At 46.2% G+C, this 17,192-nt stretch overlaps 1 protein-coding gene across 4 annotated transcripts in view; it reads left to right on the forward strand.

Moving 5' to 3' along the window:
• Nucleotides 1-16,913, forward strand: part of LOC101158338 (electrogenic sodium bicarbonate cotransporter 1) — a 62,702-nt gene extending 45,789 nt beyond the window's left edge. For 3 of the 4 annotated variants that reach the window (XM_023958122.1, XM_023958124.1, XM_023958125.1), the window contains 7 exons: nucleotides 1,003-1,075; nucleotides 1,750-1,818; nucleotides 2,329-2,502; nucleotides 4,646-4,804; nucleotides 7,248-7,341; nucleotides 12,722-12,801; nucleotides 15,356-16,913. In XM_023958122.1, coding sequence (XP_023813890.1) covers nucleotides 1,003-1,075; nucleotides 1,750-1,818; nucleotides 2,329-2,502; nucleotides 4,646-4,804; nucleotides 7,248-7,341; nucleotides 12,722-12,765 — 613 coding nt within the window. In that variant the 3' untranslated portion in view covers nucleotides 12,766-12,801; nucleotides 15,356-16,913. The remainder of the gene's footprint in view (nucleotides 1-1,002; nucleotides 1,076-1,749; nucleotides 1,819-2,328; nucleotides 2,503-4,645; nucleotides 4,805-7,247; nucleotides 7,342-12,721; nucleotides 12,802-15,355) is intronic. The other variant, XM_023958123.1, reaches the window with a different exon arrangement.
• The last annotated feature ends 279 nt before the right edge of the window (nucleotides 16,914-17,192 follow it).

Here is a 17,192-nt window from a genome sequence, read left to right on the forward strand (position 1 = left end):
AGAGCAGATGGAACAACTGGAAACTACGCAGGAACCTGGGAAGAGCATAAAATGGAGCAGGACTGAAATACACACAGACAAGACGAGACACAGGTAAAGCAATGAGGGCAGATGGGGACCAAAAGTAAAGCTCGAAACAACAACGGAACAGGAAACCTTTCAAAATAAAACAGGAAACTGAACTCAAAACATGACAGAAAACCAAAGAGAACCAGAACACAAAAGTAAAGAAACTGAAACCGTGACAAAATCAGAGGAAAAACCAGGAACAAAGTCTGGTCTTTAGCTTCCGTGAGCCCATAGAAAACCTGAATCCCAGATCCTTCATCCAATCAAACCATGACTGTTTTCTTTGCAGATGACCTCCTGCTTTATTGATCACTTCCTACTTTCTTTCAAATATCAGATTTATGGGATTATAAAATAAATGTCGACAAGTCAATGACCTTTAACATCACAGAGACAAATATAACCGTAGTAACTTGTGCAGAATGGAGTACCTGAAAGTGAGAATCCTGAAAGATCTGAAAAGATCAGCATTGAGACCCGCAGTGATCAGAAAAAAGATCAATTACCAGGACTAGAGCCGATCAAAGCATTGAAAGTGAAGATTCTTTGATTGCAGGGCAGACTGGGATTAAACCATCTCAGTCTGAAGGAGGTTCTTGGTTCCATCAAAGCCGTCATCTTTGTGTGGGATTCACCAAACATCTGCTGTGGAGCAACCCCCCATCCTGCTTTTTGAGTCACTCAGATAACATGGATGTTCTCCACCTTTGATGCTTAATAATGGACGATAACATATTGTTGTGTCATGGAGGTTCACCTCTGCGTGACTCCAGCCGGACCTTCAGCCTCCCGACGTGTCAGCTGAGCCAACAGACGCAGCTGTGACCCCGACCTCCGGGAGAACCTGGACATCCCGCTCTACAGACGTCAGAAGTGCAGAACATGGTTGTCTTTTGTTTGCTCTGACATTCCTCTTCTGTGCTGTGTCTGCAGGGAGCAGAGGGTCACGGGAGTGCTGGTCTTCATCCTGACCGGCCTGTCCGTCTTCATGTCTCCCATCCTGAAGGTGATCAGTGAGACGATGCAAACGTGGCTGCAGAGCTCTGAAGGAACAGTCCTGTTCTGGACAAACGTCCAGTTTACCATCAGAAAACACTGAACCGGACAGACGGTCTCTGGTCCCAGGATGGAGAAAGTCCTCCGTGAACATTTTGGGTCTGAAATGAGAAAGAAGGTTTTATCTCTATTCAAAAGACAGAACTTTATTGATAACTATGGTGAAGAGTTTTCAGTTCACAGAACAAACACAGACCGACTTCTCCGAAAAAAACATCATTTAAGGAATTTATACTTAAAAAATTCTCAATGCGGTTTATTAATGATCGGCAGCTTAGTGCTTCAACCTCAGAACATGGAATTTGTGTTTTTATGAAACTGAATCCAAACATGGAGCAAAGCAGACCCAACAGGAAATCAGATGCAGACTTCAGACAAAGGATTTGATACCTAACGTTTTCTCTGCAGAACCATTTAAACCTTTCAAAGAACATTCATCCATAGTCTGAACCCGCTGAGTCCCTCTCAGGTCACATGGTTGCTGGAGCCTATCCCAGCTCATGTGAGGGAAGGGGCGGTCTGTCCCGGGGCTTTAGGAGAACATCAACCTTTGGAATGGATTCATAGAGAGAATGATTTGGGTTCCTGATTCTGTGTTCTGGTTCCTTGTCCTGTTCCTCCCAGTTCATCCCGATGCCGGTGCTGTACGGCGTCTTCCTGTACATGGGGGTGGCCTCTCTGAACGGAGTGCAGGTGAGGAAATCAGAGAACCTTTCACTTCTCCTGATCTGAGATGCTTCAGGAAGATTTGGAAACAGAAATAAAATGCTTCAGAATTGATTTAAGTCTTCAAACAGAGAAACTATGTAAACAATACCAGAAACTGTCAGACGAATGCTGAACTAATGAAATAACGAACCAACTTCATTCTGATTGTAGGAAACCCTCACTAATTTACAGGCGTATTGCTCTGTGAGCAGCAGCTTTCTGTGGGGAAAAAAACGGCTGCAGCTACAAATTTCAGCTATGAGGGATTTAAATAAAAGAAAAAGAACTTGATATTTATTTTCTGGGTTTTATTTATTTATTTTTTGTGAATAATTAGGAGCTAGACTGTGATCATGTGACCAAATTGAAGGATGGACTAACAGCTGCTTTGTAAAGAGCCGCTCGCATCACCTCCACCTGCAGCTTCTCCATCCAGATCTGATGGGCGGCGGCATGGCGGCTCCTCCTGACCCTCACTTGTTTTTGTGTCTGCAGTTCATGGACCGCCTGAAGCTGCTGCTGATGCCGGCCAAACACCAGCCGGACCTGATCTACCTGCGGCACGTTCCTCTCAGGAAGGTCCACCTCTTCACCTTCATCCAGGTGCTCTGCTTGGCTCTGCTCTGGATCCTCAAGTCCACCGTTGCCGCCATCATCTTCCCTGTCATGGTAAGACGAGCGGCTGGAGGTCATGAGGAGGAAACCACCATTTGACCTTTTTCTCTGGCAGAAACTGTTCACTGATGAATTCCTGTGTCTTTAAGAAACATAAGAACTTTAAATATAAGATTCTTTTCTTTAGTTGATAAAGCTGCAAAAGTCATTTTAGAAAAAATACATTTTCTCCAGAAAATGATGAAACAAGAAAACAACCACCAGCTTAAGTCCTGATCAAGTGGTGAACAGAAAAGATGCAGAATAAGGTAGAAAAGCAGTTTGATGATGAAAAACAGCTGAGAACATAAGCAAAGGTTTAGTGAACAACGCTTGAAGTTCTGGGAATGAAAGCTCAAAGAGAGCTGATTTTTGCCAATAAAATACAAATACTTATTTTTACAGTAAAAGTATTATGATAAATCAGTAAATTTCTATTTTTCTGTCTCAACTCCTGAGTAAGAAAAGCTGCAGGGTCTTCCAAACGTCAGGAGGTTTAGTTGAGTTTATTCATTTATCAGGACTGCAGACAAATACACTAAGCAAAGATGCTTTTACCAGTTTGTAGCTTAACAGCTCATTTCCAGCTGTGTGGAGGTGTTTGTGTGTTTGTGAGGTCCTGGTTTTGGAGCAAGCTCTCAGTCCTTACTAGCCTGTATAAAGGTCCAAGGTTAGTTCTGGAGCCTGACTGACCTGGTTCCAGTTTGAGTCTGGAAACGATCCAAGAGACTTTTCTGAAACCAGACAGAAGAATTAAAGACAAATATAGAATGTTAAATCCTGAACGCAGCGCAGATGAATTTCGGCTTTTGTTGAAGTGAAAAGCGGTAATGTGGAGAGCTCCTGCATCCCGCCTGCATTTGCACGAACGGCGATCTCATTGTTATGAAGCTGTGTTCTCACAGAACTGCAGTTTCAATGTTCAGTCAATGTGCTGACGAGGTCCTGCAGCACGTTTGGAGCTTCGGGTGCAGCGCGGGATCACATTCCAGAGGATGCACCAATGCGCCGAAAATTCTGAGTTCACATATGTGAACTTTTTATGTTTTTTCCATGTTCACCAGCAGGCCCAAACCCATTAATACGCAAATTCACAGACACAGAAAACCACAGAATTGTCATATAGAATAAACCTAATAAATATAATAAAGCAGTAAATACAATAAAATGATTTCAAATTTTCAAATACTTCAACAAATGTTAAAGACAAGATTTAAAAGCGGTTTAGGTGATGCTCCACAGCACGTCAACCAATCAGACTCATCTGTAACCTGTGATGTGTTGATGATGTCATCAGTGGGTGGAGTCAAAAACCAACATGGAGGTGAATCGGTTTGTTCTCCCCATGAACTGAATGAATGCAGGATAGCAGGTCGTCAAACCGGGCCACAGAGATGGACGCAGCGCTGAAAGCGTCGTCATCCCGACGCCGCTCCTGCAGCAGACGGTGAAGCTCGCCGTACCGGGGCCGTCTCTGAATGATGTCATGAACGCAGATGTGGAGACGCTTTTTTAGAACTCTGCAAAAATTAATCAGCCTGATCTCTCAAGACGTGGATCAGGCTGAGACCTTTTGATAGTAGCTCCTCCCACATGCAGAGAGAAGGTCCAGTTTATGAGCACATTGTTTGACAGGCGTCCTGCAGCGTGTTTGCCGCTGGACTGGTTTAGCGTGAGCGTAGCTTCAGGAAGACCGTCCTCAGACTGAAGTGAAACGTCTGTCGTTGAACGTTCTCGCCTGGCCTGAAGGGAACGGACACAAAACTCAGAGGCCAAAACCGAGGAGACAAGAGGAGGAAACCTGAACCTCCTACAACCATCCGCCTGCCGGTTAACCCTTGTGCTGTCTTGTGGGGTCCAGATGACCCTGCTCCCCTTTGAGGCACGTTAAGGCACAAGAGGCACATGATTGCACGAGGGTTCAATGTGAACATCAGCAGCTCATTGACTGGTTGCTACGGAAACGTCTTCCTCTATGTAATCTCAGAAACACCAACATTGAAGCAGACATAAAGCTGAGCGTAGACGTTGCTTTGAAGATTCCAACTTCAGGTGTGCCGCCATCTTTAACTACATGTGATGTTCTGACAGTTATCGTGATGTCACTGAAACTTCATACGTTTTTTCTTTTTGTTCACGTGTGAACGACTGTTTGCAGATTCTAGCTCTGGTCGCTGTGAGGAAAACCATGGATTACATGTTCTCCCAACACGACCTCAGCTTCCTGGATGACGTGATTCCAGAGAAGGACAAGAAGAAGAAGGAGGACGAGAAGAAGAAGAAGAAAGAGGGCAGCTTGGACAGTGATGCTGAAGATGTAAGGCTTCTGAAACATTGTTCTGTTTGGTGTGTCTGACACTGAACTCTTTGGTTCTGGTGATCTCAATGAGATTTGATTTTTAAACACTGCCGTGTCTATGAAGCACGGCGGCAGGAGCATCACCATGTGGGGTTTTACTTCTGGAGACATTTGTTTCCTGGGGGAAATAAAAGATTTTGGATTTATTGCAGCTTCTTCTCAAAAACCCCCCCAGAAAGGATGGAGGTTGGTTCATAGATAAACTTTTTGGGTCTTTAGCCTGAGGAGGACTGAGGTTTCCTCCTCCTCTAAGGGGGTTGGGACTCTGGAGGCTTAAAGAAGGTCCTGTTGTTCGACCCACCTGACTTGGGTTCTGAAAGGTGGATGGATTGGAGCCTGCAGTCTTCTGATATGGCTTTGGTGTTGTGGGTTTGTGAGCTTAGGCTTTTCATCATGATGGATCCAGCAGACAACCTCTGTTTCTTCTGAAGCTCTAACTCTAGTAGAATGACCAAAGAGACCCTCAGCAGATGCTCAGAATACCCTCAGAAGACCCTCAGAATACCCTCAGAAAACCCTCATCAGACCCTCAGAAGACCCTCAGAATACCCTCAGAAAACCCTCAGAATACCCTCAGCAGACCCTCAGAATACCCTCAGCAGACCCTCAGAATACCCTCAGAATACCCTCAGCAGACCCTCAGAATACCCTCAGCAGACCCTCAGAATACCCTCAGAAGACCCTCAGAATACCCTCAGAAAACCCTCAGCAGACCCTCAGAATACCCTCAGCAGACCCTCAGAAGACCCTCAGAATACCCCAGCAGACCCTCAGAATACCCTCAGAATAACCTCAGAAGACCCTCAGAATACCCTCAGCAGACGCTCAGAATACCCTCAGAAGACCCTCAGAAGACCCTCAGAATACCCTCAGCAGACCCTCAGAATACCCTCAGCAGACGCTCAGAATACCCTCAGAAGACCCTCAGCAGACCCTCAGAATACCCTTAGCAGACCCTCAGCAGACCATCAGCAGACCCTCAGCAGACCCTCAGAATACCCGAGCAGACCCTCAGAATACCCTCAGCATACCTCAGCAGACACTCAGAATACCCTCAGAATGCCCTCAGCAGACCCTCAGAATACCCCAGCAGGCCCTCAGGAGACCCTCAGCAGACCCTCAGAATACCCTCAGAAGACCCTCAGAAGACCCTCAGCAGTCCCTCAGAATACCCTCAGAAAACCCTCGGCAGACCCTCAGAATACCCTCAGCAGACCCTCAGAATACCCTCATAAAACCCTCAGAATACCCTCATAAAACCCTCAGTAGACCCTCAGAATACCCTCATAAAACCCTCAGAATACCCTCATAAAACCCTCAGCAGACCATCAGAATACCCTCAGAAGACCTTTAGAATACCCTCATAAAACCCTCAGCAAACCCTCAGAATACCCTCAGCAGACCCTACACAGACTTTTTTCTGGGATCAGGTGCCGTATCTGTCTCTGAATCACCGTGGAAACGGTTTCTCTTTGGAGGAAGAAATCAGCAGAGCAGGATCCAGAGGAGGTCTAGCTGTGGTCATGGGGGGTCCAGTGGGCTTCTGGCAAGTATCTGTGCTCCAAGCTCCGTCAGTAACAGGGATCAGTCTGTCTGGAGATGGTCACAGAGCTCACAGCCCAAGGATGTTGGTTTGTGCTCCAAAGATGGAAGCGTGATGAAGAGAAGTGACTAAAGGTGGATCCACGGGTGGAGGAATAAACCAGTCCTCTTTTCCAGCCCCCCCAGGTAGAAATCCCCTCTGTGGCTGACAGAGGCTCAAGGACTGAGCATTGCCCTGAAAACCTTAAATCAGAGAAGAAATCCCGGTTCAAGGGCAGCAGATTCTTTAAAGCTATTGATTTAGGAGGGAAGAAAAATCCAGCAAACCTCTACCCCCAACAGCAGGGGGGTGAGGCTTCAACCCAAAACACGTCTTCCGTGCACTCAGACAGCCAGGAGTTGTGTCGTACACCAAAGTCTTCTCCCAACGCTTTGGAAAGCTGACATGAAGGGTGGGGACACCGTCCCAACAGGACCTCTGTGGGCGGGACCTCTTCATCCAAAGAGAAGCTGCAGTTGTGAGGACGGAGGACTTCAGCCGAGACTCCGCCCACAGACACCGGAGCAGAGGAGACCCAACACCAACCAGAGGATCGGTTGGAGCGGTTGTAGCTAGGTGGAGGTGGAGAATGGAAGAAATAAAAGACTGGTGCAGGCATCTGGGTGGGGTATGGACCACCCTCAAGGTGCGTGAGGGGCGTCTTCAGCCAGACACAGGATGCCGCGCCCTCCCAAAGGTTGAATAGAGCAAATTGTCTGAAAGAGAAGAACCGTGATGGCTGAGAGGTTCTTCTGAAGGTCAGCGAGGTTGTCACGACGACCTCTGACCTCATCATAGATGTGTTTCCTCTCCCAACAGTCTGACTGTGCTTACATTGAGAAGGTTCCCAGCCTAAAAATCCCCATGGACATCATGGAGCAGCAGCCCTTCTTAGGTGAAAAAGCTTCTGACAGTGAGTAGATCCAAAGCAGCGTCTCAGATGCTCCTCCTCTGGTGACGTCTGGTTTCTGTTGGAGCTGCTGCCTCTCTGCTCTCACTGCTTTGACCGCCCACTTGCTCCTCAGCGTCTGCATGTCATCTTCTGGTTCTGATGCTTCCTAACATGGTTCCTCAGCTCCTGCTTGTTCCTTCTAACACTTTGAGTTTCCTGTTTCTCTGAAAAAATTACCATCAAACTTCACACCAACCTGCCAAACACTGAACACACAGATGTCCATTGGGGGCGCTATCGTCCAGAGAAGCCGCTCTGATGATCTGGAGGTAGACGTTCTCTGTCAGACGTTCTCTGTCAGACGTTTTCTGTCAGACGTTCTCTGTCAGACGTTCTCTGTCAGACGTTCTCTGTCAGACGTTTTCTGTCTGACGTTCTATGTCAGACGATATCTGTCAGACGTTTTCTGTCAGACGTTCTCTGTCAGACGTTCTCTGTCAGACGTTCTCTGTCAGACGTTTTCTGTCAGACGTTTTCTGTCAGACGTTCCTTGTCAGACGTTTTCTGTCAGACGTTTTCTGTCTGACGTTTTCTGTCAGACGTTCTCTGTCAGACGTTTTCTGTCAGACGTTTTCTGTCTGACGTTTTCTGTCAGACGTTCTCTGTCAGACGTTTTCTGTCAGACGTTCTTCATCAGACGTTCTATGTCAGACGTTCTCTGTCAGACGTTCTCTGTCAGATGTTTTCTGTCAGACGTTTTCTGTCAGACGTTCTCTGTCAGACGTTCTATGTCAGACGTTTTCTGTCAGACGTTCTCTGTCAGACGTTTTCTGTCAGACGTTTTCTGTCAGACGTTTTCTGTCAGACGTTTTCTGTCAGACGTTTTCTGTCAGACGTTTTCTGTCAGACGTTCTCTGTCAGACGTTTTCTGTCAGACGTTCTCTGTCAGACGTTTTCTGTCAGACGTTCTCTGTCAGACGTTCTCTGTCAGATGTTTTCTGTCAGACGTTTTCTGTCAGACGTTCTCTGTCAGACGTTCTATGTCAGACGTTTTCTGTCAGACGTTCTCTGTCAGACGTTTTCTGTCAGACGTTTTCTGTCAGACGTTTTCTGTCAGACGTTTTCTGTCAGACGTTTTCTGTCAGACGTTTTCTGTCAGACGTTCTCTGTCAGACGTTTTCTGTCAGACGTTCTCTGTCAGACGTTCTATGGAAGACGTTCTCTGTCAGCCTTTTTTCTGTCAGACGTTTTCTGTCAGACGTTCTTCATCAGACGTTCTATGTCAGACGTTTTCTGTCAGACGTTCTCTGTCAGACGTTTTCTGTCAGACGTTCTCTGTCAGACGTTTTCTGTCAGACGTTTTCTGTCAGACGTTCTTCATCAGACGTTCTATGTCAGACGTTTTCTGTCAGACGTTCTCTGTCAGACGTTTTCTGTCAGACGTTTTCTGTCAGACGTTCTCTGTCAGACGTTCCTTGTCAGACGTTTTATGTCAGACGTTTTCTGTCAGACGTTCTCTGTCAGACGTTCCTTGTCAGACGTTCTCTGTCAGACGTTCCTTGTCAGATGTTCTCTGTCTGACGTTTTCTGTCAGACGTTCTCTGTCAGACGTTCCTTGTCAGATGTTCTCTGTCTGACGTTTTCTGTCAGACGTTCTCTGTCAGACGTTCCTTGTCAGACGTTTTCTGTCTGACGTTTTCTGTCAGACGTTCTCTGTCAGACGTTCTCTGTCAGACGTTCTCTGTCAGACGTTTTCTGTCAGACGTTTTCTGTCAGACGTTTTCTGTCTGACGTTTTCTGTCAGACGTTCTCTGTCAGACGTTCTCTGTCAGACGTTTTCTGTCAGACGTTTTCTGTCAGACGTTTTCTGTCAGACGTTTTCTGTCAGACGTTTTCTGTCAGACGTTCTCTGTCAGACGTTTTCTGTCAGACGTTCTCTGTCAGACGTTCTATGGAAGACGTTCTCTGTCAGACGTTTTCTGTCAGACGTTTTCTGTCAGACGTTCTTCATGAGACGTTCTATGTCAGACGTTCTCTGTCAGACGTTCTCTGTCAGATGTTTTCTGTCAGACGTTTTCTGTCAGACGTTCTCTGTCAGACGTTCTATGTCAGACGTTTTCTGTCAGACGTTCTCTGTCAGACGTTTTCTGTCAGACGTTTTCTGTCAGACGTTTTCTGTCAGACGTTCTCTGTCAGACGTTTTCTGTCAGACGTTCTCTGTCAGACGTTTTCTGTCAGACGTTTTCTGTCAGACGTTCTCTGTCAGACGTTTTCTGTCAGACGTTTTCTGTCAGACGTTCTCTGTCAGACGTTTTCTGTCAGACGTTCTCTGTCAGACGTTCTATGGAAGACGTTCTCTGTCAGCCTTTTTTCTGTCAGACGTTTTCTGTCAGACGTTCTTCATCAGACGTTCTATGTCAGACGTTTTCTGTCAGACGTTCTATGTCAGACGTTTTCTGTCAGACGTTCTCTGTCAGACGTTTTCTGTCAGACGTTCTCTGTCAGACGTTCTCTGTCAGACGTTTTCTGTCAGACGTTTTCTGTCAGACGTTTTCTGTCTGACGTTTTCTGTCAGACGTTCTCTGTCAGACGTTCTCTGTCAGACGTTTTCTGTCAGACGTTTTCTGTCAGACGTTTTCTGTCAGACGTTTTCTGTCAGACGTTTTCTGTCAGACGTTTCTGTCAGACGTTCTCTGTCAGACGTTTTCTGTCAGACGTTCTCTGTCAGACGTTCTATGGAAGACGTTCTCTGTCAGACGTTTTCTGTCAGACGTTTTCTGTCAGACGTTCTTCATGAGACGTTCTATGTCAGACGTTCTCTGTCAGACGTTCTCTGTCAGATGTTTTCTGTCAGACGTTTTCTGTCAGACGTTCTCTGTCAGACGTTCTATGTCAGACGTTTTCTGTCAGACGTTCTCTGTCAGACGTTTTCTGTCAGACGTTTTCTGTCAGACGTTTTCTGTCAGACGTTCTCTGTCAGACGTTTTCTGTCAGACGTTCTCTGTCAGACGTTTTCTGTCAGACGTTTTCTGTCAGACGTTCTCTGTCAGACGTTTTCTGTCAGACGTTTTCTGTCAGACGTTCTCTGTCAGACGTTTTCTGTCAGACGTTCTCTGTCAGACGTTCTATGGAAGACGTTCTCTGTCAGCCTTTTTTCTGTCAGACGTTTTCTGTCAGACGTTTTCTGTCAGACGTTCTCTGTCAGACGTTTTCTGTCAGACGTTCTCTGTCAGACGTTTTCTGTCAGACGTTTTCTGTCAGACGTTCTCTGTCAGACGTTTTCTGTCAGACGTTTTCTGTCAGACGTTCTCTGTCAGACGTTTTCTGTCAGACGTTCTCTGTCAGACGTTCTATGGAAGACGTTCTCTGTCAGCCTTTTTTCTGTCAGACGTTTTCTGTCAGACGTTCTTCATCAGACGTTCTATGTCAGACGTTTTCTGTCAGACGTTCTATGTCAGACGTTTTCTGTCAGACGTTCTCTGTCAGACGTTTTCTGTCAGACGTTCTCTGTCAGACGTTCTCTGTCAGACGTTTTCTGTCAGACGTTTTCTGTCAGACGTTTTCTGTCTGACGTTTTCTGTCAGACGTTCTCTGTCAGACGTTCTCTGTCAGACGTTTTCTGTCAGACGTTTTCTGTCAGACGTTTTCTGTCAGACGTTTTCTGTCAGACGTTTTTTGTCAGACGTTCTCTGTCAGACGTTTTCTGTCAGACGTTCTCTGTCAGACGTTCTATGGAAGACGTTCTCTGTCAGACGTTTTCTGTCAGACGTTTTCTGTCAGACGTTCTTCATGAGACGTTCTATGTCAGACGTTCTCTGTCAGACGTTCTCTGTCAGATGTTTTCTGTCAGACGTTTTCTGTCAGACGTTCTCTGTCAGACGTTCTATGTCAGACGTTTTCTGTCAGACGTTCTCTGTCAGACGTTTTCTGTCAGACGTTTTCTGTCAGACGTTTTCTGTCAGACGTTCTCTGTCAGACGTTTTCTGTCAGACGTTCTCTGTCAGACGTTTTCTGTCAGACGTTTTCTGTCAGACGTTCTCTGTCAGACGTTTTCTGTCAGACGTTTTCTGTCAGACGTTCTCTGTCAGACGTTTTCTGTCAGACGTTCTCTGTCAGACGTTCTATGGAAGACGTTCTCTGTCAGCCTTTTTTCTGTCAGACGTTTTCTGTCAGACGTTCTTCATCAGACGTTCTATGTCAGACGTTTTCTGTCAGACGTTCTCTGTCAGACGTTTTCTGTCAGACGTTCTCTGTCAGACGTTTTCTGTCAGACGTTTTCTGTCAGACGTTCTCTGTCAGACGTTCCTTGTCAGACGTTTTATGTCAGACGTTTTCTGTCAGACGTTCTCTGTCAGACGTTCCTTGTCAGACGTTCTATGTCAGACGTTTTCTGTCAGACGTTCTCTGTCAGACGTTTTCTGTCAGACGTTCTCTGTCAGACGTTTTCTGTCAGACGTTTTCTGTCAGACGTTCTCTGTCAGACGTTCCTTGTCAGACGTTTTATGTCAGACGTTTTCTGTCAGACGTTCTCTGTCAGACGTTCCTTGTCAGACGTTCTCTGTCAGACGTTTTCTGTCAGACGTTCTCTGTCAGACGTTCCTTGTCAGACGTTCTCTGTCAGACGTTCTCTGTCAGACGTTCCTTGTCAGATGTTCTCTGTCTGACGTTTTCTGTCAGACGTTCTCTGTCAGACGTTCCTTGTCAGATGTTCTCTGTCTGACGTTCTCTGTCTGACGTTCTCCAGACTTCAGTTTCAGTTCAGGATGGTTTCATTAGACCAGGTGTTTCTCTCAGGTGAACTTTCACATTGATCCATCCAGGCGTCCAGTTCTGATCCAGATTCCAGTTCAGACCAGGAAAACAGAGACGTTCATGGATCTGATGGTGGTTGATCAGAAAGGGGCGGAGCTGGGAGGCTGTGGCCCCACCCAGAGGTTTTTCTAATTCACAAATAGGATCTTTTATAAACGGCGTTTTTTCATCTGATTCACAATAATTTGAATCAAGAAATACTCAGAAATGCAAATTTCAGCCTCATTTTTCTAGGTTATTTCCTTCATCATCAGAAAAACGGCACAACAACATGTTAAAACCAGCAAACAGCATTTTCATCAGAGCGGGTCTTTAAACTCTTCAACCAAGCTTCTCTGACCGTCATCATGAAAAAGCTCCTGCAGCTCCAAATAACCGTTTTGATTCAGTTAACCTTTGAGTCACATCAATAATTATCTTCACATTGATCATTCATCACTCAGGTCTCTGATTCAGGTTCCTGTTGGGTTCAGCATTGATAAATGTTTTCAGTCGTTACCTGTAAACTGTCCTTCCTCGCCGCCGCCGCCTGCTGCTCTGGAGAACCAGATGAAAGCTTGGACTGACCCGGTCTTCCTTCTTCCCACAGGAGACAAGCCCCTGTCATTCCTTGACCAACACACGACGTGCTGAGCAGCTCCGCTACTATCAGGACAGCTACTTATCCAGGTGAGCACAGAGCAGGTGATGCTGCGGTGGAGGCGGCGGAAGACCTTCGCCGCCTCAGACGTCCCTCCATGTTCACTCCTGACAGTCCAGTCAAAGCTCTTCAAAGGTCAAACCGGGAACATGATGCTGGTCTGATCTTTAAAGGTCAGTCAGGTTAATGAGCTGACCTATGGCTGAGTCCAGATTTTCAGCGTGAAGCGGAGCACCTGGCGCCATCAGCTCACCTTTGTCTGCAGACGTCAGGATTCTCCCGCCTGGCGCCGCGGTGAAACCTTCCCCGGGTTGAGTTGAAGTCCTGGTGTGTGTTTACATCCCTTCTGTTACAGAGCTTCATTCAGACAGACGTGGACAGAACCACTTTGGGTCTGCCTGCTTCCATTCCGGGCTTCAGCCTGAGTCCTTCAGAGAAGCCCCTCCCTCCCACAGATTAGCTGTAGATCCTCAGAGCGTAGACTCGCTGCAGGATCCTTCCAGAGTTTCCTCTACAGTAGAGCTGAGGACGGCAGCCGCTGCCTAAATTTTATGCATTTTCCACCAATGACATTTCGGTCTTTTGTGGTCCGTGCGTGATATACATTATTCATGAGCGTTCATTATTTGTCGATGTGCTCTGATGTCCATCGAGGGTTTCGGTTCTTCACATGAATTTAGTTTTGAGCTGTTCAGAATTTTTGGTCTGATGCAAAATCCGCTGTTTACACATATTTTACGTATTTTATAGGTAATTATGGAGGAAGCTTTATGCTACTTTGCGTGATTTTTGTGGGATGCAAACATAGATTTATCGCTCCACGTATGTCTAAAGGACCTTTCACACATGTACCATGGATGTCGGATCAGGGGAATCCGACACAAAAGGTGGGAGGCGCTCGGATGAAGCGCACGTTTACGTGTTCCTTGCGTGTTCTTTGTGTGGTTTCAACGGGGTTCATTTGTGATGCATCTGTGAAAAAACGACTTTTCTCATGTCTTCCACACATGTTCACGTATGACCAATTTTCCTCCGTGCAAAATGCGCAAGTTGTAAGTAGCGGCGGTGTGACGCGGCCTGCAGGTTGTATTCATGAGGTCGCTGACAAAATGGATGCAGGTTTTAATTTGAAAATCTGTTTTTTCTTATATTTCTTCTAGTATATACATTTAAAACGGAACATCCATTGAATCCACACATTTCTGTCACATCTTGAGAGAACACGTCCATAGATTTGTCCGATTTCAAGATCTGAAACTCCACCTGGAAAATGTTTCCCGGGACGGCGCCGTCTCTGCTTCATGACGCGCTCCGGTCCAAAACGTCAACTTCCTGGTTCCTGTATCTTCTATTTTTCAGAGCAGTTAGGAGAGTCTCTCTAACTATTATCTAATAAAAGTCTTTAAAGACTGAAAATGATGGAAGCAGGAAGAGAACCGCAGGGTTCCTGAGGAACCAACAGTCTGTAAAGCACGAGCAGCCCCGACACAGGTTTGAATTCAAACAGTGCAGACACTGAACCACAGCTACTTTTCACTGAAATTCCCCCAAACCTGAAGCTGAATCAGGAATCTGTGACGGAATGATCGGAATGTTTCCCAAGAAACGGCACGGACCAGTGCAGGAAATGAAAAAGCTTAGAAAACTATTCCTGACATGATCTCAGAGGCAGTCTGATGATCTGACCCCAGAACATGTATGAATGGAAAACTGCACCTTTACCTGGACATCCGGCTCGGACTCTCCATTTGATTGAATTTCACTTTTTATCTTAAGGTGGACTGAAGTGTTGCAGGTTTCCACCAGCAGCAGCTTTAAATGAAAAGCAGTTCATTTCCTCAGAGTCCAGCAAAGGTCAAAGGTTGTTCATGACGTAAGCAGCCTCTCGTGCTCGAGGCCAACACGGATCATCTGGTCCCGTTTGTGACTCCTGCAGAACCTCAGGTGTGATCCCTTCAGAGTTTCTCTGAACGGCTCATTTAGATGATCTCCAGTAAGAACCGCAGAACGCCGGATTGTTTCGGAATAATCTTCTTCCTCTGAACTCCAATTACTTTGTGGTTTCACGGCCCGGGTTCAGCTCCGGTCCGAGTCCCTGCTGTCCGGCGGCTGGGTGACGCATTCCTGTCAGAGTGATGAAGGTGGGAGAAGGGCGTCAGCGCTCAGACACTCGGCGCAAGGACCTCCAGCTGGACGGAGATGATTGTCCGGTTCTCCTGTTTGTGCCTCCAAACTCTGATCACAGCTCGGTTCCGGTCCTGATTGAACCGTCTGGTTTGGTCACATGAGTCCGTGATCATCCAGACTTCAGAGGAGCGTCTCTGCTCTGGTTCTTCCCCCTGCAGGGGAACCGAAAGCCCTGAAGGCTCCTCAGTGCAGAACGTCTGCAGTTCCTCTGCAGTCCACATGGAGGAGCCAGAGATCCATTCTGAGGCAGCCTCTGTCTGCAGAACAGAACCGTAATTCGTGTCCAGGTTCTGCTGCAGACCCGACGGGTCAAAGCTCTGCTTGAATTCAACAAACCACCAAGTCTGTTTATTTGTAATGTTTTGAGGATTTTGACGCTGACTTTGTGTGTTTCAGCCCTGAGATGAGCCCTCTGAAGTCTGTGCCTCAGATTAGGATAGAAATGGATCCGGATGAAGAAAATTCCTTCTACTGGAGGAGAAGAGGATCTGAAACATCCCTTTGAAAGACCCCGCCTCCACCAGGAGAACCCCACCCCCACCCGCCCGTCACTAAAGGACTGTGCTCTGATCAGGGAGGGCGACCCAGTGCTGTGGTTCTGCTGGTCCGTCATGTCGGCGCCCTCTCGGCTCAGATACTCGTCTATGCAACGTCTCCCTCATTGTTGATCTACAGCGAACGCCGCAGCACCCCCCCCCCCCCCTTTTATACACTGACATGAATATATAAAAGGATCAAAATGAGTTTTTCTATCAGTAATTTGACGTCAGCCACATTTCCTGCAGCAGGAAGTGATGTCGGTAGCTGGTTTGTTAGGTTCTGGACGGTTCTTGTCGATGTTCTGGATTCATGGTGGTCTGAGGGTTCTGCTGTATTGTTGTTTTAGAAGTTTGATAATAGTGCACGTACGTGCACAGAGGTGGTTTAATCATGCAGTTTTTATCTTAATCTTTCTAACTGATCACGTTTGTGTCGATGAAATCCTCTTTGGTTTTTTATGATTGACTCTTGAACGCGGCGCTGACACTTCCTGCGTCTGTGTTCGCTTTTCTTTTGGGGGGGCCAAGAGTTCAGACGCCTCAGACTTTCCTGGGACAAACCTGAAGTCCTTTACCTGAGTGACTTCATACCTGATCAAAGCTCTGCAGAAATCCCTGGGAGCTGCGAGCAGAGGTCACTTCAGGTCATTCCTGTTTGTTTCATATTTAAACGTTTTTTTTGGGGTTAAGGACCAGACTTCAGTTATGATTAGGATTCATGCGCAGAATACAACTGATTTCATGTTGTTGCTCATAATCCAGACGTTTTCAGGGAAGAAAAATCTGATCTGAGACTATTTTGAAGTAAAAATTGATTTAAAATCTAACTTTGTTTAAAAATGATCTTCACTGTTTATTCAGCACTTCTGATTTTTTTTTAATCATTTTATTCAAATCTAAATTTGAATAAAAGACTGAAATTTTATTGATATTGTTTCTTATGTTTAGCCTTGACCCCCCCCCCAGTAGATCTCAGACTTTCACGAAAGAATTCACATTTTTTCAAACAAATCAAATCTAGGTGTGAATGTTTCCTGTTTGACCCTGATGGTGGTCTGGACCTTTGACCCCTGGTTCAGGGGGAGGGGCACCCCCATCCTTTAGGAGCCGTTTCACTTTTCCACCCCAGGAAGCACAAACTCACCTTTTCCTGCATGTTTGGCTTCTTAGTATTTTAAGACTCATCAGAATTAATTCAACCTTAAACCCCCGTTTTCTACTGGGACATGAAGGTCTCTGTTCCACGCTCTCGTCATGCAACAGGAACGATGGCGGCAGAGGAAATTCATAATAATAATAATAATAATCTTTTAACACCATTTGATTAACTTTTTAGAATTGGGGGAACTGGGTTATTTTAGAACTTCTATTTTTCAAATGAACTGAATCTTGAAAATAAACATTTATCAAACACCGATGATGTTCTGTTCTTCAGACTCGGCTTCCATTACAGACAGACGCCTCTTCATCATCCTAATCTGCACAGTTTTAATCCCAAACCGGCCAATCTGCGTTTCCAGTGGAGGCGGTGCTCGTTGCGTCCACTAGAGGGCGCTGGAGAGCCGTGGAGGAGGTTGGCAGCAGCATCAGTGGTTCCGCTCACATGGACGGACGGGTTCTTCTTCCTGATTCCTTTGTTAACAAACACAGAATTAATCTGCAGAGCCGGATCAGAACCATTAAGGTTCTATGTT

The sequence above is a fragment of the Oryzias latipes genome, chromosome 9 (assembly GCF_002234675.1).
Source record: "Oryzias latipes chromosome 9, ASM223467v1".
NCBI classification, from domain to species: Eukaryota; Metazoa; Chordata; class Actinopteri; order Beloniformes; family Adrianichthyidae; genus Oryzias; species Oryzias latipes.